Here is a 21,756-nt window from a genome sequence, read left to right as displayed (position 1 = left end):
TTTTTTGAGATGGAATCTTGCTCTGTTGCCTGGATGGAGTGCAGTGGCACATTCTTGGCTCACTGCAACCTCCACTGCCCGGGTTCAAGCTGAGACTACAGGCACATGCCACCAAACCCACCTAATTTTTTTTCTATTTAGTAGAGACAGGGTTTCACTATGTTGGCCAGGATGGTCTCCATCTCCTGACTTCGTGATCCTCTCATCTCGGCCCCCTAAAGTGCTGGGATTACAGGCGTGAGTCAACACGCCTAGCCGAAAATGCAATTCTTTACACAGTAGGTCAGTGCCAGAGTCAGCTGAATTGGGGCACAATAGTGCCCCCTCCTGGCTGGTACAGAAAAGCCTGCTCTAGCAGGGTTTATTTATTGGCTGGATGGGAGCCCAACTCCAGGTCAGGTATTTGGGGCATAAGAATAGGTGGTTACAAGAGGTACCGGCAGGTTGGGCTTCCACGTGGATACAGCTCCGTAGGTTTCAAGGGAGGAAACGGCTATTCCTGCCATCAAATGCAAGCTAAACGTTGGAGATTTTCCAGTGTTGAAACTAACCTTTGGGAAGGAGCATCAATCAGAACAAAAACGTCTTTTATAAAGGCACAGCTTGCTAAGGCTGCTCACTGCTGATGGTAAGGAACCTGCTCGGCATCTCCAACAGCAAGAAACAAGGCCCACTCACCTGGAGTGTACACTTAGGCAGAGCAGGCTGGCTTAGGGCTGGAGCCTCAGCGTCTCACAACTTCTCACCTTCTCTTCCATGTCTGAAAAAGACCACAAAGCCACCCCAACTCACTCACCTTTCTCTGAAGACCCCCTGTTACTTCAGTGTCCAAACTGGGAGCTCAGAGATTAGGCCCCCTGGCTATCCACACCCATGTCTTACTCCCCAAAGGGGTAGCAGCAATTTCCTGAAAAGCACAAAGTCAGCCTTCAGTTCTAGACTTCTAAGCTCTGCCCAGGATCCCTAAGCCAATTCTGTGGCCAGCCTTTGAGCCCCACAAACACATTTCCTTCCGCATCAGATCCCTACCACTTCCAATTGTGTCTAGCAGGGATGGGTCTCCCCCAGCTCCAGAGCCCTGGGAATTAAACACGCCTATGGGTAGCAGTAATCATCTAGAGGTAGAAGGGCACAGGTTGCTTGGGTGGCAGCATTGATCTCTACTGTGAGATGTAGCTTTGCCTATTTGGGGTCTCACTGAGCTGTAAATAGCAATGCAGCCAGGAGATTTCCTTGTAAATGGATTTGGGGGGACTCCGGGTTGACACTGACTATCCTAGGTGAAGGGGAATGTGGGATAGAATTTTCATTTTGCATTCAGTCAGCCCTCGGTGCAAATCTTATTTCAGCCACCCAGCAGCCTCATGTGACCTGGCTCATGGACAGAATGAAACTCCCTGCCATTGCTACACCCTAGGCTGGCAGTAACGGGTTCTCACCTCCCACTGTAGTTCTTATGGCCAGTTTCTCAGGCCAGCCTTGTTTTGTCCTGCATCCATCTGATGCCTGCTCAGGCAGGCTGGGTGGTGGTTGAGCTTCCATCTCCCCATAGCCCCGGAAGCTGTGAGGCACAGGCAAGGAATAGTAGCAGCTTGGGCCATGAAGGTCCCTCTCTGCTTGTTGCTCCCTGCCCTGTCCAGAGGACATGTGCCTTTGCTCTTGGACTCTTGTCCCCTCCCTGTTCCATGCTAGGAGGCTCTAGCTGCTGGGTTCAAGCTCACCAGTCAGGATGGCATCCAGCTTTGCTACCACATGCCGTGCATTGTCCAGGCTGAAGCACATTGGGGGCTTAAACTTCAGGATGTTCCTCCCAGGGCCATCAGTGCTCAGCAAAACGTAGTTCTCCTTCAGCCTGTGAGGATAGGACACCCCTTTACATGGCCTTCAAAGGCCTTCCTCAGCCTGGCCAGGGCCTCAAATCCAGTGCTTCAGCCACACTGCCTTTGGAGCCTTTCATGGCCCAGTTCCTGCCAGGACACCATACTGGTCATCTCTGCCAAAGTCCTGTGCATCTGGCCCACAGCAGCCCCTGCTTGGGGTGTATCACACCTGGCCCTGAACATGCTGCCCCCAGAACAGGTGCCTTGCTGCACCTAACCTTGGAGCCCCAGTCCAAGCCAAGAATGAATGGCCACCGGGAAACACCAGACTGCAGTTCTCTGGTTTTGTGTATGGTTTATGTGATGGATAGTTTCCTTATATAATGTCCAACAGTGCAGTTGGTATAATGAGTCCCACGTGCTGCTCACTAGCTTCAGGAATCTCCCTGCCCTGTCTTCTGGGTTATTTTAGAATTCCAGTTTAAAATTTCCAATTATTTTTAGGAAGATGGCTTTATCTTATTTGTAGCTACCAATCACTTTTAGTCCACAGCCTAACCTCATCTCTGAGATGAGGGGTGTGCATGATTGTGTTTATATTCTTTGATCCTTGTTCCCATTTTTTTTGTAAACCTTGTTATTTTTTTGCCTTGGCAGAGGGTGGGGAGTCTGCCTTCTGGCTTCATTTTCGTATCCTTGTCTTTTTGGCACTGACCATGGCCATGCCAGAAAGAACAGGGCTTGGACTTTGAAGTTATATGGCCCTGGGGCCAGATCTAGGTCTTGCCACCTAGCAGGGTGACGGCAGGTGACTTACCCATTTTCTCACTCAACTGGAAAAACACCCCCAGGGTATTGTGAGATGAAAGGGTGGGTTTCCTTCCATGCCACCCGACCATTCTGAATCCCTGAGGTTCCTGGGAAGGGGGTAGGGGTAAGCTGGGGATGTGACTGAGAAGGCAGGCCAAGCTCAAATACAGCACAGGGTAATTTACAACACCATGCATGTCTCACAGTTAGAATAAGGACACATCAGATACCAGAAGAACTTTAAATGGTGGGGGAGAGGGGAGGGTGTAGGCCTGGGGAATGGAGATAAAAGGGAATCATAAACTAGAAGGGGAAGAAGTCCTAGGGCCTTGGGGTCCAAGTGAAAGCAAACCGGGGCAGTGGGGCCGGTGGAGTCTTGAGTTCTGAGACACCCCTGACCCAGCTTAGTAGCAGGAGTCTTGTCCATCCCAACCACCTGTTATGTGGCATAGGAACCCAGAGTCTGGTGCTGCCACAGCTCCCTGGTGTGACTGGAGAAGCTGCTTCCCTTCTCCAGCCCTCAGCCTGTGGGAGGTGGCATTAGGGGTTCCTGGGTCTGAGCACCCTGCTAACTTGGGCATTCTAGGCAGAGGTGCTTCTGAGCTGGGAACAGCCTGTGTCTCATCTGCGGCCTTTGCGGTCAGTCATTGGGTACAGAACTGCTAATGCCATTTACCTCTGTCCTCAGCTGATAGGATCAGCTGTCCCCCCAAGCCCCCAGCCCTCTTTTCAGTTAAGTCTGGCCCAGAGTGCTGAGGAATTGGGGTACAGATGAAGATGCTCCTTTCCACTTGGGGCCCCTGGCCCTGCAAAGAGGCACCTGGGATGTCTGCTACTCCAGGAAACAACTTGTTTGAAGAAGAAAATACCTTGATACCAAATAGGCAGCCTCTTCAGTTGCTGGTGTCCTCGTGGCCACATCTTTGATCAGATCCACACCAATGAAGAGCCCAACACCCCTGGAGGGGAAGGTGACATCTCAGGAGACCAGGCCTGAGGGGCCAGGGTGCTCGCTTCACCCTCTGCCTGGGCTCCTACCTGTGCCTCCTGGGGAGGCTGAGCATAGGAGGCACCCTCAGAAGGTGGTGGGAACAGTTTCAGGGAGTAACTGGACTGGGAAGGATCTTTGGTGTGGACAGAGGAGACAGGCTTGGGCGTAGCTAGGGCTCCGGTCATGTACTGGCTTTCTTGTACCCAGGAGTGCTGTTTTGGGCAATAGCACCTCTCAGTGTCTCAATTCCTCATGAGAGTGGACATAATCCCACCATCCCAGGTGGTTAGGAGGTGAAGGAAATGGTACCACACTGGGCCCTGGCAGGTGGGTGGTGACTGCTGCCCCCAGAGCCTCACCTGACGTCCCCGATGATGGGATGTTTGATTTTTTGCTGCCCGAGGAGCTCCATCAGGAAGCTGCCCACACTGGTGGCGTGAGCCTGGAGCTGCTCCTTTTCCAAGACATTCAGGACAGCCAGTCCCACAGCGCAGGACACTGGGCTGCCCCCAAACTGAGCCAGGGACAAAGAACATGTCAGATGCCTGGCAGAGTGGGCCATGCCCCAAAAAGAATGAGGCAGGAGAACTGCCACATGTGTTCCAATGGCAGTGGCAAGAGCACAAGCCCCAAACCCCTCAGGGCACAGTTCTCAGCAGTAGTAAATGCTGGGGGCCTCCATGGGCTGTCCTGCCTTTCCAGGAGCAACCCAGGTCAGGTACCCCTGAAGTACAGTAGGAGCCCCCAGAAGATATACAGAATCAGAAGAGAGGGTGTCCTGTTTGTTCCTACAGAGCTAGTCTACCAAGAGAGGCTTTAAGGCCCCATCTCATGGGCTGGCCCAGACCCATAGCACTGGACTGGTTCTCCCTTCCTCCTTCAAGCAGCGCTCCTTCCTCCTTCAAGGAAGGTGAGCGCGGCATGCCAAGGCCCACCCAGAAAAAGCCACTGTGGTGTGAGTTCACAGCTCTGCTGGCTGAACCCAGGGAAAATTTTAGGATGCACACAAGCCGGCTGCCTGGGAGTCACATCTTGCCTGCCAGCTCATTTTGTTTAGCTTGTGTAGCATTATTAAAAGTTAAGAATTGGGTGCCAACAGACTTTACACATACAGATCTGTATTTCTGACTTAACCCTGGCTCATCTGGCTGTGCCAGGCCCAGCATGGGCAGTTCCCTTCAGGCATTTGGAGGGCTTTGGCTCTTTTTCCTCCCACCCTGTCCTTGTCCTGCACGTATGAGAGTGGAGACTTGGTTTTTAGAGGATCAGGAGGAAGGTGTCTCCTGCAGACCATGCTTTTTGAATTACATCTTTTAAAAAATCTTTGTTGAGGTATAATTTACATAGACTGTTTAAAAGTATAAAGTTCAATGTGAGGTGACAAATGTACATACCTGTATAACAATGTTTTCATCACTTGTGTACCCATCCCCCTACTGCTGGCCCTAGGCAACCACTGATCTGCTTTCTATCACTGTGAGGTGGCTACAGGGTGCTTTGAAAGGCTCTGACATATTCCTGGGACTCTAGATGGCCATTCATACGCATAGGGATGTGCTCATGCCCAGTGCTGTGTGCATGCTCAGGAGAGATAGGGAAAGCCCTAAGCCCTCACCACTGAATACCTTGAGGGTTTACAGAATGAGGAAGTAAAGTCTAAGGCAGTTATAAGCTCTTGGCCGAGTGACTTACAGGTTCCAGTTAAGTAAGGAGATCTAATGTTTAGAGGACCACCAAGCTAATCAAGTAGAGACTACAGTGGCCACAGATGACAAAAACAGCTTTACAGAATTAGTTTAGAAAAGGCACTAAACAAGAAAAGCAACAACCATGGGGAGGGAGGAGAGTATGATTTCCATAGTTGCCACATTATATTAAAATGTCCACCTTTTAACAAAATTCTGAAACATGCAAAGAAAGAAGCGTGGCTCAGACATGGGAGAAAAAAAAGCAATCAATGCAAACTGTCCCCAAGGAAGCTGACACTGTCCTTATTGGACAAAGACATTAAATCAGATGTTACAAATATGTTGGCTGGGTGCGGTGACTCATGCCTGTAATCTCAGCACTTTCGGAGGCCAAGGTGGGCAGGTTGCCTAAGCTGAGGAGTTGGAGACCAGCCTGGGCAGCATGGTGAAATCCCATCTCTACAAAAAATAAGCCAGGCGTGGTGGCACATGACTGTACTCCCAAATGCTTGGGGGCTAAGGTGGGAGGATCACTTGAGCTCGAGAGGTTGAGGCTACAGTGAGCCAAGATTGCATCACTGCACTCCAATCTGGGTGACAGCAAGACCCTGTCTCCAAACAAGCAGACAAACCCCAAAACCAAATATGTTAAAAAGAATGACAGGAAACTGTACCTAAATAATTAAAAGCTAAGCATGAAAATGATGTCTTACAAAAACAGTCTAATGATAAACAAATTTTAATTAATTTTCAGACAAAATCTCAAGTTGATAAGCACAATAAATGAAGAATTCACTAGAGAGACTTAACAGATTATTATTATTTTTGAGACAGAGTCTTACTGTCACCCAGGATGGAGTGCACTGCAATCTCAGCTCACTGTAACCCACTTCCCAGGTTCAGGCGATTGTTCTTCAGCCTCCCAAGTAGCTGGGACTGTAGGTGCATGCCACCATGCCCGGCTAATTTTTGTATTGGAGATGGGGTTTTGCCATGTTGGCCAAGCTGGTCTTGAACTAACCTCAAGTGATCCACCCACCTCAGCCTCCCAAAGTGCTTGGAGATTACAGGCATGAGCCACCGTGCCAGGCAACAGATTTAAGCTGGCAGATGAAAGAATCACTGAAAAAAAATAAGTCAACTGAGATTGTCCACTCTGAAGACCGGAAAGAAAAAGGAATGAAGAAAAACAGAGTCTTACAGACCTGAGGACACAAGCATACCAACATATGCAAATGGGTGTCCCAGAAGGAGAGGAGGAAGACAAAGGCACAAAGCACATATGAAAACTTTAAAAACCCCATATAACTTACAATAAATTGAATGTTTTTGTCCCCCCAAATTCATATGTTGAAATCCTAACCTCCAATGTGATGGTATTATGAGGTGGGGCCTTTAGGTTATTAAGTCACAAGAATAGTCTTCATGAATGGGATTATGGTTTTATAGAAGTGATCCCAGAGAGCTCTCACCCTTTCAGCTGTATGAGGGTACAGCAAGAAGTTGGCTGTTTGCAGCCTGGAAGAGGACTCTCACCAGAACCCAACCATGTTAGCACCCTGATCTTAGATGTGCAGCCTTCAGAACAGTGAGAAATCTGTTGTTTATAACCCACCCGGTCGATGGTATTTTGTTATATCATCTTGAATTCACTAAAACATAACTTTTAAAGAAATTAAAGGAGCAGTTAAATATTTTCCCACAAAACACAGGGCCCAGATGGCTTTATAGGTGAGTTTTTGCCTTCAAAGGACAGGTCATCCCAATTTTATATAAAAGAAAAGAAATGTTTCCCAGTTGATTCTATAAGGCTAGGAGGACCCAGGTATCAAAACCCAAGATATAAGAAAAAAGATGTGAGCCAGCATTTTACTCCTGAAAATAGAGGCCAAATTCACAAAAAACAATGCAATAATATATAAAAATGATAACGCCCCATATCCAAGTTTGATTTGTCCCAGGTCTGCAAAGATTAATATTAGAAAAGCCATAAACATAATTCACCATGTTAACAAAAGAGAAAAAATATTACTTTACTACATGCATAAAAAGGATAAAATTCAATTCCTACTCAAGTAATAGAAGAAAATTTTTTTAATGTGATAGCATACAGTAAAAATCTAGGCTGGGCGTGGTGGCTCACACCTGTAATCTCAGCATTTTGGGAGGCTGGGGCAGGTGGATCACAAGGTGAGGAGTTCAAGACCAGCCTGGCCAATATGGTAAAACCCCATCTCTACTAAAAATACAAAGATTAGCCGGGTGTGGTGGCACACACCTGTAGTCCCAGCTACTTGGGAGTCTGAGACAGGAGAATCACTTGAACCCAGGAGGCAGAGGTTGCAGTGAGCTGAGATTGGGCCATTGCACTCCAGCCTGGGTGACAGAATGAGACTCTATCTCAAAACCCCAAAAACAAAAGTTAGCTGGGTGTGGTGGAGCCAGCTGTTTGGGAGGCTGAGGCAGGGGAATCGCCTGAACCCAGGAGGCAGAAGTTGCAGTGAACCAAGGTCGCTCCACTGAACTCCATCCTGGATGACACAGCAAGACTGCCTCAAAAAAAAAAAAGGTGGATGTGGTGGCTCATGCCTGTAATCCCAGCACTTTGGGAGGCTGAGGTGGGCAAATCACAAGGTTAGAAGTTTGAAACCAGCCTCGCCAACATGGTGAAACCCCGTCTCTACTAAAAATACAAAAAATATCAAGTTGTGCCAGGTGTGGTGGCGGGTGCCTGTAATCCCAGCTATTTAGGAGGCTGAGGCAGGAGAATCACTTGAATCTGGGAGGCGGAGGTTGCAGTGAGGTGAGATCATGCCATTGCACTCCAGCTTGAGCAACAGAGAGACTGTCTCAAAAAAGAAAAAAAAAACAAAAACAGGTCTCCTCAAACTGATCTAAAAGATCAAGCAATTCCCCTATCAGAATCCCAGCAGAGTTTTTCATAAACTGTTTAAAGGTAACTCTAAAATTTAAATGAAAGAGAAAAGGAACAGGAATAGTCACAGGTGAAAAGACTTTTTCTGCAAGATACCAGAACCTATTATAAATGTAGAACCTATTATGAAGCTCTAGTAATAATGTGGTACATGAAAGGTAATCTGACCAAAATGACCAAAAAAGTGTAAGAGTCCTGAAACAAATCTTTCATGTGTGAACTTTGGTTACATAACAGAAGTGGCATCTAAGATTAGTGGAGAACAAAGGGAGCAGAAAAAGATTTTTGAAAAAAGGAAAACACTCTGGTATCACATGCACAAAGGATGTAATTGGATTCCTGATTCACATCGTGTGCAAAAATCAGCTCCAGATGGATTAAAGACCTATATGTCAAAACAAAATGTTAAAAGACTTAAGAGGAAACATAAATGTTATAACTTGGAGTAGGGAGAGATATCTTTAACAATACATGAAAAACACTGTCTATGAAAGAAAATGATAGAGTTGACAAAGTGTTAAAAATTTATCATAAATATGTAAAGGGAGTGAAGACAGGTTGTAAACTAGATGAACATATTCATAAATACACAACTGACAAGGAATTAGCATCAAGAATATATAGATATGTATATGTTGGTATATACACATAAACAGACACATATACAAACAGACACAATACTCCCACAAATATAATTGAAAAGCACCAGTAATCAAAAAATGGGCAAAAGACACAAACAGGTATTTCATTGAAAAGGAAATAAATGGCCAAAAACATGAAAAGGTAATTCATGTAATCTGAAATCAGGAAATGGCGTATCAAGACCATGCAAGCTAATGTTTTACACTCCACTTGACTGGCAAAATTTAAAAGGCACTGAAGAAGATACAGGCTGGGTGCCATGGCTCATGCCTGTAATCCCAGCATTTTGGGAGGTTGAGGTGGACTGATCACTTGAGCTCAGGAGTTTGAGACCAGCCTGGGCAACATGGTGAAACCCCATCTCTACCAAAAATACAAAAAATTAGCTGGGCGTGGTGTCATGCATCTGTGGTCCCAGCTACTCAGGAGGCTGAAGTGGGAGGATCACTTGAGCTCTGGAAGTAAAGGCAGTGAGCTGAAATTGTGCCACTGCACTCCAGCCTGGATGACAGAATGAGACCCCATCTCAAAAACGCGCGGGCGCACACACACACACACACACACACACACACACACACACACACACACACTATGGGTGGGGTGTTAACTCGTGAACTACTTCAGAAAACAAATGTCATTATCTTTTAAAATTAAGGGTGAACACATACCATATGAGCCAGCAATTCCACCCTCAGGTACAGTCCTAATTACTGTACCTGAGGGTGGAATTGCACAAGAGTACAGTCCTAATGTACTCTTGCCTCATGTACAACAGAGACTTAGAAAAATTGTTCAAAGCAACACTGTTCATAATTGCAAAAAAAAAAAAAAAGGAACAACCTCAAAGCACATCAATAGGAATGGATGAGTGAACTGTGGTACATTTACACAAAAGATTATACAATGGTCAAAGCAAAGGAATTTCAGTGACAGGCAATAGGGAGGATTCTTAGTGATGTTAGTCGAAAAAAGAATCCCCACAGTATATACAGCATGACAGACATGATAAATTAAAAAAACAACTAAATAATGAATATGGGATTCAGAGTGATGGTTACCATGGTTATTCAGACTGATGGGTGGAGGAGGCAATAAGGGGATTGGGGGAACATCTGGAGAGATGCAGGATATTGTCAAGGTCCTAGCTTTTATTAGGCATGATGGCTTCTCAGGTGCGTAGAACATTAATAAAGGTTAACTGAATAACTAGAAGAGGGCTATGCACAGAGTGATGTTGAGAGTCTTCCATAAGCCAAGGATTCTAATTACACTTGAGGGTCAAATAAAGAAATAAAAGTGAAGATGCTGCTCCACTGGGCTTTTGTTCCCCTTACACAACACACTTGATTTTCTGCTCAGCCTTCCAGACTCAGCTCTAGCCTTGCCGTCTATATGAAGCCTCTATGGCTTGTCCCACAGCTCTTCACCCACCTCTCATCTGGGATGGCCTTTGTGCTCCCACAGCCCCGTGAACACACCACTTCCACTGTTGTCCTCCATGCTATCATGACCATGAGTCTGGAAGCCTGTCTTTCCCTGACAGTGAGCTTGTCTCAGGCTCTATGTTCACGTGGACACTGAGTGGTGGTTTTTGGCTGAATGCGCCAGCCAAAGTGTCACTTCCCTCACCCCCAAGGACCTTCTCTGCCTTATCTTGCCAAATCCTGACATGTTTCAGTCCCCAATTTGAACTGGCTTTTTGAGGAACTCACAGTGAGTTCTCAACCCTCTGTCCCTGCTCCCCCTCCTCTGGGCCTCCTCCTCTCCTCCCTGGAACAGTCTCCCTCCCTCCAGTTCCTTCTCCACACTGAGCATCAGAGATCTTTTCAAAGAGCATTCTCTCCAGGACTAAAACCCTCCTGCAGTCCTCACTGTCTTCAGGATCAGTACAGACTCCTCAGCTCTTTCCTATAGGGCTCCTGCTGCCTGCCATCATCATCTCACCTGCTCTGCAACTGCTGCCTCAGGGCCACTGAATATGCCATTTGTCAGCTTCACTCAGGGAAAGCTCTTGACCCTGTACCCCAAAGGCAGGGAGCTACTGCAGTGTGAACTCTGCTCCCAGATCATGTATTACCCAAGTAGACCACAATCCTCACAAGCCTCTTAACCAGCTCAAGTTCCAGCACCTGACACATGGCCTGGCACAGAGTGGGTGGCTTCTGCTGGAAGGGAGACAAGGACTCATACTTTTTTATATATTTTATAAGACATGGTCCCCTGTGACAGTTTTTGGATTGACATTAATTTTAAAAGATGTTTTATGTTTTCTTACCTGACCTGGCTATGATCTTAAGGACAGTATCTTGGAAGTGTGTGCTGGACACAGGGCTAGCCCTGTAGCCTTTGCTGACTAAGGACAGGCTGATCACCAGGGGCCTGTCAGAACTCATGTTGCTCCCTTGCTTTAGAGCTGTCACTCACCGTGTTGAAGTACTCGACGCCAGTGGCTTCAAATGCTCTTGCCACAGGCTGGGTTGTAGCCACACAGGCAACAGGGTGGCCATTGCCAATGGACTTGCCCATGGTGACGATGTCAGGGACGAAGTCTTTTCCTTGCAGCTGGAAGGCCCAGAAGTGCTTGCCTACTCGGCCAAAGCCAACCTGGATCTCATCTGCAACAAAGACCCCTCCGGCCCTGCGGATGTGCCTGTGGCAGAGGACAGATGACTGATGTGGGGGCTGTGGTTGAGAGGGATAAGACCAGGAGTCAGGAGGTCTCGGGGCTTTGCATCCTGGTTCTGCCAGTAATAAGGTGGGGGCCATGGGCAAATGGCTGGCCTTCTCTGGGCCATTATTTCTTTAAGGGCTTTGTCTCAAAATTCTGGCAGTCAGGCCAGGCTGAAGTTGGGATTTGGACCAGAGGTTGGAAAAGCCCATTAGAGCCCTGGCCTCCCTAGGGCAGACCCCGCCCACCTACTCACTCTGCCACTTGTGAGAAGTAGCCAGCAGGGGGTATAATCTGCCCTCCCACACTGGGCAGAGACTCAGCAAAGAAGGCTGCAATCTGTGAAGAGATGGACATTGGGAACGTGACCATGGAGGTGTGCAGTGACTGGCTCATTGTGCCCTGCTAGTGCTGGCTTAGTCCAAGGACAAGTCACCGTCACTGCTGCACCCCTTGGACTCCACGGCACATCTGAAGGTTTGTGACTCAGTTTTCTCTCAGGCCTCCAACAAGCTCTTACCACCTGGATGCCTCCAGGCGCCTAGTACTTGGCATGCCCCAAACTAAATGCACTGATTTCTCCCCCACAAGCCTGTTCCTTCCGTCCCCCTCCCTCCACCCATCAGTCAGCACTGCCCAAGGATTCTACCTCAGCCTCCTCTCTAAACCTATTCCTTGCCCTCTGCGTGGACATGCTTGTCTCCTGCAGATCTGCCTGTTTCTTCCTTGGACTCCTGCAAATGCCTTCTTTTATTTTCTTTTTCCTTTCTTTTTTTTTTTGATACATGGTCTTGCCCTGTTGCCAGGCTGAAGTGCAGTGGCGCGATCTCAGCTCACTGCAATCTCTGCCTCCTGGGTTCAAGCGATTCCCCTGCCTCAGCCTCCTGAGTAGCTGGGACTACAGGCGTGCACCACTATGCCCGGCTAATTTTTTTTGTATTTTAGTAGAGACAGGGTTTCACCAGGTTGGCCAGGATGGTCTCGATTTCCTGACCTCGTGATCCACCTGCCTCGGCCTCCCAAAGTGCTGGGATTCCAGGCGTGAGCCACCGCGCCCGGCCCTGCAGATGCCTTCTAACTGGATGCCTCGTCCAGTCCATTCTCCACATGGCCACCACGGTGATGGATGCCTCAACCCAGAGAGCTGAGCATATCACTGTTGTTTAAAACCCCTCAGTAACCCCTTTTGCATATGGCAGTGACTTCCTAACTGTATTCTGCCAACAGGTGGGAGGGCAGGGCCAATGGGATGGGATACTGGTCCCCCACACCTGTCGCAATCAGAGCAATCTGCTTTTTTAGGTTTTATAGAAGGGTTTGCAGAGCCCCTGAAACACATAGGCAAGGCTTCCCTGGTCGGCTTCTGCTAACCTTTCTGGCCCCACAGGCTGCCTTTCTTTGCCACATCTCCTGTGTCTGGCTCTGTCACTCCTTCAGTGAAGCCTTCAGAGAGCCCTCACCTGTTGCCAACAGTCCTCCCTCTGCTGTCACCATGGGTAACACACCTACACTCTGTCTCCACTATACTGCCCCTATCAGGCTTCCCCACCGCTCGCTTGGGGCCTAAATCATGGTCACCTGATCTCAGGCTGTCCCATTCAAATCTATCCTTCACACAGCCCTGGAGTCAGAGAGCAGCCCCAGCACCAGCCCCGTGATCTTACTGCTCTCCCGCTTAAGACTCTTTGGTGGTTCTCTGGGGCCTCCAAGGTAGAACTCCAGCTGCTCAGCATAGTTCTGGTGCCCTCTGGCATGTGGACCTGCCTGCCTCGCCAGGCTCAGCTCCCGACCTATTCTGCCTGGCCACCCATTCACATGGTTTCTCAGCCACCCGTTAGGATGCCCTTCCTCTGTTATTCACCAGCTTGGAGAGGCTGACCCTTACCCTATCAGGGAGCACCTCCTCTAAGGACCTCCCTTGATATACCCCGAGGCCTGCTCGGGGTCTGGCTGCCTATCACACCCATACGCTAAGACTCTGCTGAGCCTGAACTGCCCCTACCCAGACTTCTAGAGGGCAGGGCCTCGTTTGGTTTTTCTCTCTGGGTTCCCAGGATCTAGCACAGGGGTGGTGACAACAATGGAGGTGACATTCATTGTTTACTGGATTGGACAGGCATGAACATGGTTACCTTCCTGCCTTTCTCTTGTGCACTGCTGACCACACGTTTCACCTCGTTGGCATAGGCCACAGCTGGGTTGGGGTGGTCCTCCTGGTAGGGGCCCCGGTAGGTGTCTGGGAGAGGTGCCTGTGGGGAGTGACAGCGCCATGTTATCTGGGCTTGGGGGCAGGCACCGACCTGTTGTTGAGTTGGGCAGTGCATACCACGTGGACCCACTCCTTCTGGCCATCCAGGTTGCGGAACTTGTAGGGACTGATGTCAATCAGGGAGCTCAGGTGGCCGTGATATGCACTGGGGAGGAGAAGGGAGGGTAGGCTCAGGCCCAGGTGGTACCCACTCCCTGGCCCATCTGACCATGGTCTCCCCACCCCTGAAGACCCACAGGGGAGGCCAACTTTCCTGACACAGCCCCCAAGTCCTTGGGCTGGGGAAGAGCACAGGCTTTGGGGTCAGCAGCACTTCTTGGAAGACTGCTGACTGGCTATGTGACAGTGGCTCATCATTTAACCTCTCTGGGTTGTTTTCTCTCCCATGAAATGGGGTGGAAGTTCCTCTTTCTTTATAATGAATCTTAAATGTGTTGATGCTCTCAGCTTGGGCCTTGTGCACATTACATACTCAATTCATGGGAGCTACTGTGGGGACAGTTTGAAAGTATAAAATGTTGTAGAACCACTGCCTGGTCCTCTGCCTGCCATGCTTGCCTTCAGTAGCCCAGGCCCCTCGTCCTCCCTGCCTAAGGCACCCAGAGTCAGTCTCACAGATCCCCAAGAGGCCTGTGGGCCAGGCTTCTGGAAACAGTAGGGCGGCGAATTGCACTTACTGGTCTAATACCACCACATCCTGGTGTCCCGTGTAGTGGCGAGCCAGCCTCAGGGCCAGGTCATTGGCTTCTGACCTATGACCAAAAATGTGGGCATGAGTCAGACAGTGCTCCAGGAGCTTCCCACAGAGGAATGCTGAGGGCAGAAGGACTCTTCTAGCAGCAAGAAGATTCTCAGGACATCAACTAGTCAGTCACTTGCTTATTTGTTTGGTATATATCAAATGCCTCCAATGTGCTAGAAGCTGGGGTCAAAAAGAGCAGGTAAAATAGACACAGCCTTGGCCCTCCTGGAATTTATATTCTCGTATGTGTCATGAAAGCTGTTTGGAAAAAACTCAACCCATTGTTTTTCCTCTGCTTTCACACTTTAACAATCAACACAGAAGACTTCTGTGACTCCAAAAAATATGTAAGGATTTCTCCCCACCAGCAGGCAAGCAATCACTTCTGCAGCGGATACCAGCTGGGTGTCCTCCAATTCAATTCCAACACTACCTGGAGACAGCATCAGAACCCACAGCATGAGGGCTCAATGCCTAAGACTGCCTCACAGCCCCCTGGGCACCAGTAGCAAGTCTGGGCCTCTGGAACTTCTTTTTTCTTTTTGTAGAGAGGGGGTCTCACTATATTACCCAGACTGGGGCTCAAGCATTCCTCCCACCTCAGCCTCAAAATGCTGGAATTACAGGCATGAGCCACCGTGCCAGCCACCTTTGGAACTTCTGACTTACTGGCTTCAAGTTGAGGTTCCCACAATTCCCTCTTTAGGTTCAATTAATTTGCTAGAGTGGCTCACAGAACGCAGGGAAATACATTTATTGGTTTATTATAAAGGATATTACAGAAGATACAGATGAAGAAATGCATAGGGAGGGGCATGAAGGAAGGGCATGGAGCTTCCCGTGCCCTCCCTGGGTGCGCCACTCTTCAGGACCCTCTATGTGTTCATCTATCCGGAAGCTCTCTGAATCCAGTCCCCTTGGTTTTTATGGAAGCTTCATGATAGCAGCATTCCTTACACCAGGACACGGGGTGGGACCCTCCCTGAATGAGTCTTACGATCCATCATCAGAGAGGTAGGGAAGATTAGTCCTGCCTTGGGCAGGTGAAAAGAAGGCAGGAGAAGGTGATTGTCTCCTGAGGCCTAACACACCTGATGTTATAAAAGAGTGTAACAAGGGCTGTGGGAGTTATGAGCCAGGAACTGTGGACAAAAATGAATATATGTGTATGTATATATACGTGTGTGTCTGTGAATTTATATATATATACACACACGTATATATACATAGACACACACAGACACACACACACACATGCTACCACAAAAGCCAAAAAAGGAAAAGCGAATATTTTGCTAAGTGCTACGATGGATGCCCTGGGAGAGAGAACCAAAGAGGGCATGTTATGGGTTGAACTGCACCCCCTTCCCAAATTTATGTGTTGAACCCCTATCCCCAGTACCTCAGAATGGCCCATATGTGAACGGATATGGAGATAGAGAGGTGATTATGTTAAAATGAGGCCATCAGGGAGCCCCTAATCCAATCTAACCAGTGTCCTTATAAGGGGAAATCTGGACACACAAAGAGACAGTAGGGACACTTGCAGACAGAAGACTAACCAGGGTCAAAGGGAGGAGGCAGCCATCTCCGAGCCAAGGAGAGAGGCCTTAGAAGAAACCAACCCTGCCAGCATCTTGATCTTGGACTTCCAGCCTCCAGGACTGTGAGAAAAGAAATGTCTCTTGTTTAAGATACTCAGTCTCGGTATTTTGTTATGGCAGCCAGAGCAGACCAATACAGAGGGTCAGGGGAAGCTTCTATGGGGAGGTTAACTCCTGCACTGGGTCCTGAGGGAGAAGTTTCCAGGCAGACAGAACAGCATCCACCAAGGCCTTGTGAAGGAAAAGAACTCTGTGCTCAGGGAACCAGAAGAAGATGAGGGAGGCCAAGGCCTGAGGAGGGCAGAGCAGGAGAGGAAGTGGGGAGATATGCAGGGGCCACAAGCACAGGGCTGGGAAGGAGCCTGGGTTTTCTTCTTAGTGCCATGTGAAGCCACTGAAGAGTTTTAATGAGAAATTGGACATGAGACAGCTCTCATTTTAGGAGGTGGTCTCTGGCTACACCCAGCCTTGACGAGACTTCTGACTAGCAGTGGCAGCACCCTTCCTTCCTCCTCTTTTAGTTAGCTCTTAGCTTAACATCTTCCTCCTCTCCTAGTCAGCTCTTAACATCATTTCTTCAGGGAAGGTTTCCCTGTACCCCTAGAACAGGTCAGGTCCCTCGCTATTTCTAGGCCTCAGGATACCCTGTACACGTCCTCCAGAGCCCTCCTTGTAATTCTGTATTCCTTTGCAGAATCACTTGATGTTTTTGTTTCTTACTGAGCAACCTATAGGCAGGGATTTTAGCTGTATCCCTAAGGCAGAAATAAGGGAACATATTACCTCACTAAGCCCCAGCAATGATCCTAGAAAGGAGGTAATAGCATCCTTCAGTAAGAGACAAGGAAACTGGATCCAACAGAAAAAGCAACAGGACCTACAGCTGGGAATCTGCCAGGAGCCTGGGGCAACGAGGGCTGTCTCTCCCCAAGTCCATGCTTGGTCAGCTACACAACACTGGGCCCATGTGAGCGACTCTCTTCGTTATCGTCTCACCCTCTTGCTGGGCTTTGGCTGCAGTCCACTTACCCAGAATTCAGGAAATAGAACACACAGAGCTGCTCCGGCAGGGTCTCTGACAGCCTCTGTGCATAGTCCACGATGTTGTCATGCAGGTACCGGCTGTTGGTGTTGAGCATCTGGTTCTGTTCATGTGCTGCTTGGACCACGAGAGGGTGGCAGTGCCCAACTGGAAGAGGGCCACCTTCATCACCCAGCTGACTCCGCTCAGTGAGTCCCACCCGGCCTCCCCCAGCCCCAAGCTATAAACCCAGACAGAAGAGACGCAGTTCCAGAGGGACAGGTAGAAAGAGGGGAGTCTAAAGGCAGAACAGGGTGAGAAACGCTGGTTCTGGAAAGGCAGATCCAGGAGTTCCTGAGATTCTGGTAGAAGGAAAAGGTTCTTCAGCAGAAGAACCCTATCTAGAAAGGCCATGTCCTTTTTTTTGAGACAGGGTCTTATTCTGTCACCCAGGCCAGAATGCAGTGATGTGGTCATGGTACTCACTGCAGCCTCAAACTCCTGGGCTCAAGTGATCATCCCACCTCAGCCTCCTGAGTAGGTGGGACTACAGACACCAGCCACCATGCCTGGCTAATTTTTAAGTATTTTATTTATTTTTTAGAGACAAGGTCTCCTCCTTATGTTGCCCAGGCTGGAAGGCCTTTTGAGGCTTGCATGACAAAGGTGGGGCTGGGGAGTGACTGTCAACTGGTTTCACTTCACCAGCCAATGGGGGCTGGCGGTAATCTTGATTTCCCAAGGCCAAGGATAATAACAGTGAATATGTACTCAGAGCTCACCATGTGCCAGGCATATTCAGAGCAAGCTACATAAATTAACACACTTAATTCTCCAAACACCTTAACGTGGATACCTAGGATCATCATGTCTTTTGCAGATAGGGTCACAGAGAATTAAGTAAGTTGCCCGAGATCACAAAGTTAGTAGGGGACAGGGATTTGAGCCCAAGCAGTCTAAGACTAGAGTCTCTGCTTTTTTCTTTTTTAATTGAGACAGAGTCCCCGGGCTGGAGTGCAGTGGCTTGATCTCAGTTCACTGCAACCTTTGCCTCCCGGGTACAAGCCATTCTTCTGCCTCAGCCTCCTAAGTAGGTGGGATTACAGGCACCCACCACCGTGCCTAGCTAATTTTCTGTATTTTTATTAAAGATGGGATTTCACCATGTTGGCCAGGCTGGTCTCGAACTCCTGACCTCGTGAATGTGAGCTCATGATCAGTCCCAAGTAGAACTAGACCCACAGACCTAGATCTCTTGACTCCTGCCTGGTTTAGCACAGCTCCAGCTTGCAGCATTCCACAGCTATATTGCAAAGACTGAGCCTCCTCTGCGTATTGTTAGTGCCTTAATTCAACCCAGGTTCTCCACACCTCTCTGCAATCTCGGGTCACCTTGGGACCAAGTTCACAGCCTTGGCTTTCTCTTCTGCCCTGCCAGCCTGAGGTATGATACTGACCGTGAGCCACATTGTTGATGCAATCGATGTATTCTGTCCCCTGTTCATCGTACATGTACTGCCCTTGGGCCCGGACAATCTTAACAGGATCCTCGGGAAAAAAGAGTCTGCAGGAAGAGCTGTGGGGACAGGCAAGGAGTGGACAGCCATGTCTGAAGACCTAAAGGGAGATCTACTCATCACAGGCCTCCGCCCATCCCTTCCCAGTTCTGGGAAGAACATGAAAGCCTGAAGGGCAAGATGCTGCTTCCCTGCCTGGTCTCCCCACTTCATAGGTGGTTGCAAAAGAGGAAGCGGATGGGGTAACAAGTTGCTGAAACTTAGAATTGTTTCTTAAAGTATTTTAAGCCTCTGTTACCTCCTTGCTCATTTCTGCATGTGGCCGCGTCAGTCCCCTGGATCCTGAGAATAGGTGGTTGACCAAGGCCCACGGGGGCTCCGTAAGGCCGCGTGTCCTCAATGGGATGGGGTAGGGCACCAACATTAGGTGGTTGGCTCTCAGCCCTAACTGCTCCTTGCCAGCCACGTGGTCCCCCTGGCTGGGTGGCAGCCCTGAACTCCAGCGGGAGGCTGCCTCACCTACCGTCCCACCGAGGGACCCCTCACAGGTCAAGTGTGGGCCTTCTCTAAGGCTGCCTGTTAACCGACTCCTCCGACTCTCCCTTCGTCTGCCCTTTCAGCGCCCCACCCCCAGGGCGCTCTCGAGCCAGGCCCAGGTGCTGCTGACAGGCCACGCTGGGTGAGGTCTTCCCAGGCGCCCGGGTGAAAGTCTTCTCGGGGCAAAGGCTGCCGAACGAGGCTGTCACAGCCGAGACAGCGGTGTGGGCGGGGCCGGCTCCTGAACTGGGCGGCCTGGAGACGGTGCTGTGGGGGAGGCGGCCGCGCAGCGGAGACCACCCGCACGGATAGCCCAGCACCGCCGCCCGCTTCCTGGCCCTGCGAAGCTCCAGCTGGGCCGGGACTGGGGCGGGGCGGGTTGGGGAGCTGCGGCCTCCTTCCCTGAAGCGCGTGCGTCGGGCGTCCGTGCGTCGTGCGTGCGCGTGCCTCCCCGCGCAGCCCCGCGCCGACCGCCCCCTTCCCGGGTACCTGATGAGCTGCCGCCTCAGCGCCAGGGTGTCGGCCTTCGCTCTCCGGTCTGCGGCCATGGCGTAGGGCTGTCAGTCGGTGCCGAGATGCCGTGCGGAGACGTCGCCGCGCTGGCTGGGCCTCCAAGGCCCCGCCCCGGGCCCCACCCTGCCTGGGTAGCGATTTGGGGCTCGGGTTCGCACTCGGGCCTCCGCCCCCAAGCGCCCGCGTTGTGGAGGTTCATTTCTTCGCTTGCCGACCGAGCCTGGCAGCCTTCCGGCCCCGGGGTCGTGCGTTGGCAGTCGCGCGCGGGAGCTCGAGCTCTGCCCGGGCTCTGGTTCCGAGACGCGCCGCGGGCCTCACCCCGCAGGCCCCTGCAGCTTCCCTCCCGGGAAAGGGTCCCGGACGACCCCGCCCCTGCTCCCAGCGCCCGGGTGAGGCTCCCGGTCCCCGGGTGAGGGTCGCCGCTGCCGCAGGCCTTGCTCAGGCCGGACTCTTTGAATCGTCTTCCGCGTGCATAAACTGGGACGAACTCTGAGACCGAAGTGCGAGTGCATGACTGGTACCTGGCCCGGGGCCTAGTACACAACAGTGGCCTCAGGGTGGGAGAAGCAAGGCCTAGGTCTTCCCAGCCCCATGAAGGGGCAGCAGTAAGGGCAGATGGAGAGCCCAGGGTTCCTTCTGGGGCTGGCCAAGGAGATCACCTTGAGCTTGACCTTCAGGGCACCATGGTTCCTGTTAGAATCCAGGCAGGATGAACACGAGCTATATCTAAGGCTAAGAATCGTGCAGTGTTTGGGCAAGAAGAGAGTTGCGGAGCCTCCCTGTAGTACATGTCCATGACCCTGAAGCCCAGAAAGTGAAAGGGCTTCGTTGTAAGACACGCAGCAAGGCTGCAGAGGCTGGACTCCAACTGAGGTCTTTTTGACTCCTGGGGTGGGACACTGGGGCTTTCTGCCTTGAAGAACCCTAGAACACGGGCCTGGGACTGCAGCCATTGCGGGCTGGGGCAGGGGAGGCTCCTGATTGTCCCTCCTTTTCTGCCCACCTCTTCATGATTCCCAGGCCTCTGCTTCACTCCCTCATTTCTGATTTCTTCTCTTCCCAATACAGTCGTAAGATGCTTAATGCATTTATTAAAGAACATTTGGAGTTGTGTTTTTTTTTTAAATTGTGGTAAAATATACATAACAAAGTTTACCATTTTAACCATTTTTAAGAATACAATTCAGTGGCAAAAGTACATTCACATCGTTGTGCAACCATCACCACCATCCATGCAACAGGACTTTTTTATCTTCCCTAACAGAATGGAGTTTCTTATTTTTAACTGTAAAGCTGAGTTTAATATTTTACATGATTTTTGGGAAAAAATTATTCCCAAATTAACCGAGAGGTTAACTGCTTGTGGCCTGTATGTCTTTTTTTTTTTTTTTTTAAGATAAGGTCTCATTCTGTTGCTCAGGCTGGAGTGCAGTGGCATGATCATAGCTCATTGGAGCCTCTACCTCCCTGGGCTCATGTGATCCTCCCATCTCAGCCTCCCAAGTACCTGCTACTACAGGTGCATGCCACCATGCCCACCCTATACTTCGTTTCTAAAGATCAAGTCCTCACAGATCCTGTGTGTGTGTGAGTGGGATCGTGGTCACCATTTTCTTCGTGGATTGGTTTCTCCTCACTAGTAGAGAGACCTATGATACTTCCATGCCCTGCAGTTCAGGCTTTGTGTATGTGTGTGTGTGTGTTCTATTTGAGGCCCACTTTTGAGCCCTGTCTTGTAGCTCAAACTCCAGCCACAGCTGTGGCCCCATGGCAGCTCAGAGGAGTCAGATTGGCTCAGGGGCTTTTCCTGCTTTGAGGCAGAGGGTGAGAAGGCTGTAGCCGGGCCCAGCTAACATTTCACCTGCTCCTTGGTCAAGAGGTGATATAGGCTGGGTGCGGTGGCTTATGCCTGTAATCCCAGCACTTTGGGAGGCCAAGGTGGGCGGATCACCTGAGATCAGGAGTTTGAGACCAGCTTGGCCAACACGGTGAAACCCTG

General features: G+C 50.0%; 1 protein-coding gene across 5 annotated transcripts in view; it reads right to left on the bottom strand.

Moving 5' to 3' along the window:
- The window catches only part of PHYKPL (5-phosphohydroxy-L-lysine phospho-lyase), a 23,058-nt gene extending 2,970 nt beyond the window's left edge, over positions 1–20,088 (bottom strand). The window contains exons 1-12 of one of the 5 annotated variants that reach the window (XM_017518276.1): positions 19,734–20,088; positions 18,648–18,766; positions 17,199–17,358; positions 14,501–14,575; positions 13,881–13,968; positions 13,687–13,803; positions 11,811–11,893; positions 11,311–11,536; positions 3,981–4,135; positions 3,500–3,589; positions 1,722–1,852; positions 679–760 (exon numbers count right to left, since the gene is read on the bottom strand). In XM_017518276.1, the coding sequence (XP_017373765.1) occupies positions 711–760; positions 1,722–1,852; positions 3,500–3,589; positions 3,981–4,135; positions 11,311–11,536; positions 11,811–11,893; positions 13,687–13,803; positions 13,881–13,968; positions 14,501–14,575; positions 17,199–17,358; positions 18,648–18,766; positions 19,734–19,792 (1,353 nt within the window). In that variant the 5' untranslated portion in view covers positions 19,793–20,088 and the 3' untranslated portion in view covers positions 679–710. Of the gene's footprint in view, positions 1–144; positions 761–1,721; positions 1,853–3,499; positions 3,590–3,980; positions 4,136–11,310; positions 11,537–11,810; positions 11,894–13,686; positions 13,804–13,880; positions 13,969–14,500; positions 14,576–17,198; positions 17,359–18,647; positions 18,767–19,733 lie in introns of those variants that run through there. The other 4 variants (XR_001821665.1, XM_017518278.2, XM_017518277.2 and 1 more) reach the window with 4 other exon arrangements.
- Between the last annotated feature and the right edge of the window lie 1,668 nt (positions 20,089–21,756).

The sequence above is a fragment of the Cebus imitator genome, unplaced genomic scaffold (assembly GCF_001604975.1).
Source record: "Cebus imitator isolate Cc_AM_T3 unplaced genomic scaffold, Cebus_imitator-1.0 Scaffold668, whole genome shotgun sequence".
Classification (NCBI taxonomy): domain Eukaryota; kingdom Metazoa; phylum Chordata; class Mammalia; order Primates; family Cebidae; genus Cebus; species Cebus imitator.
This window is presented reverse-complemented; position numbering and strand designations above follow the sequence as displayed.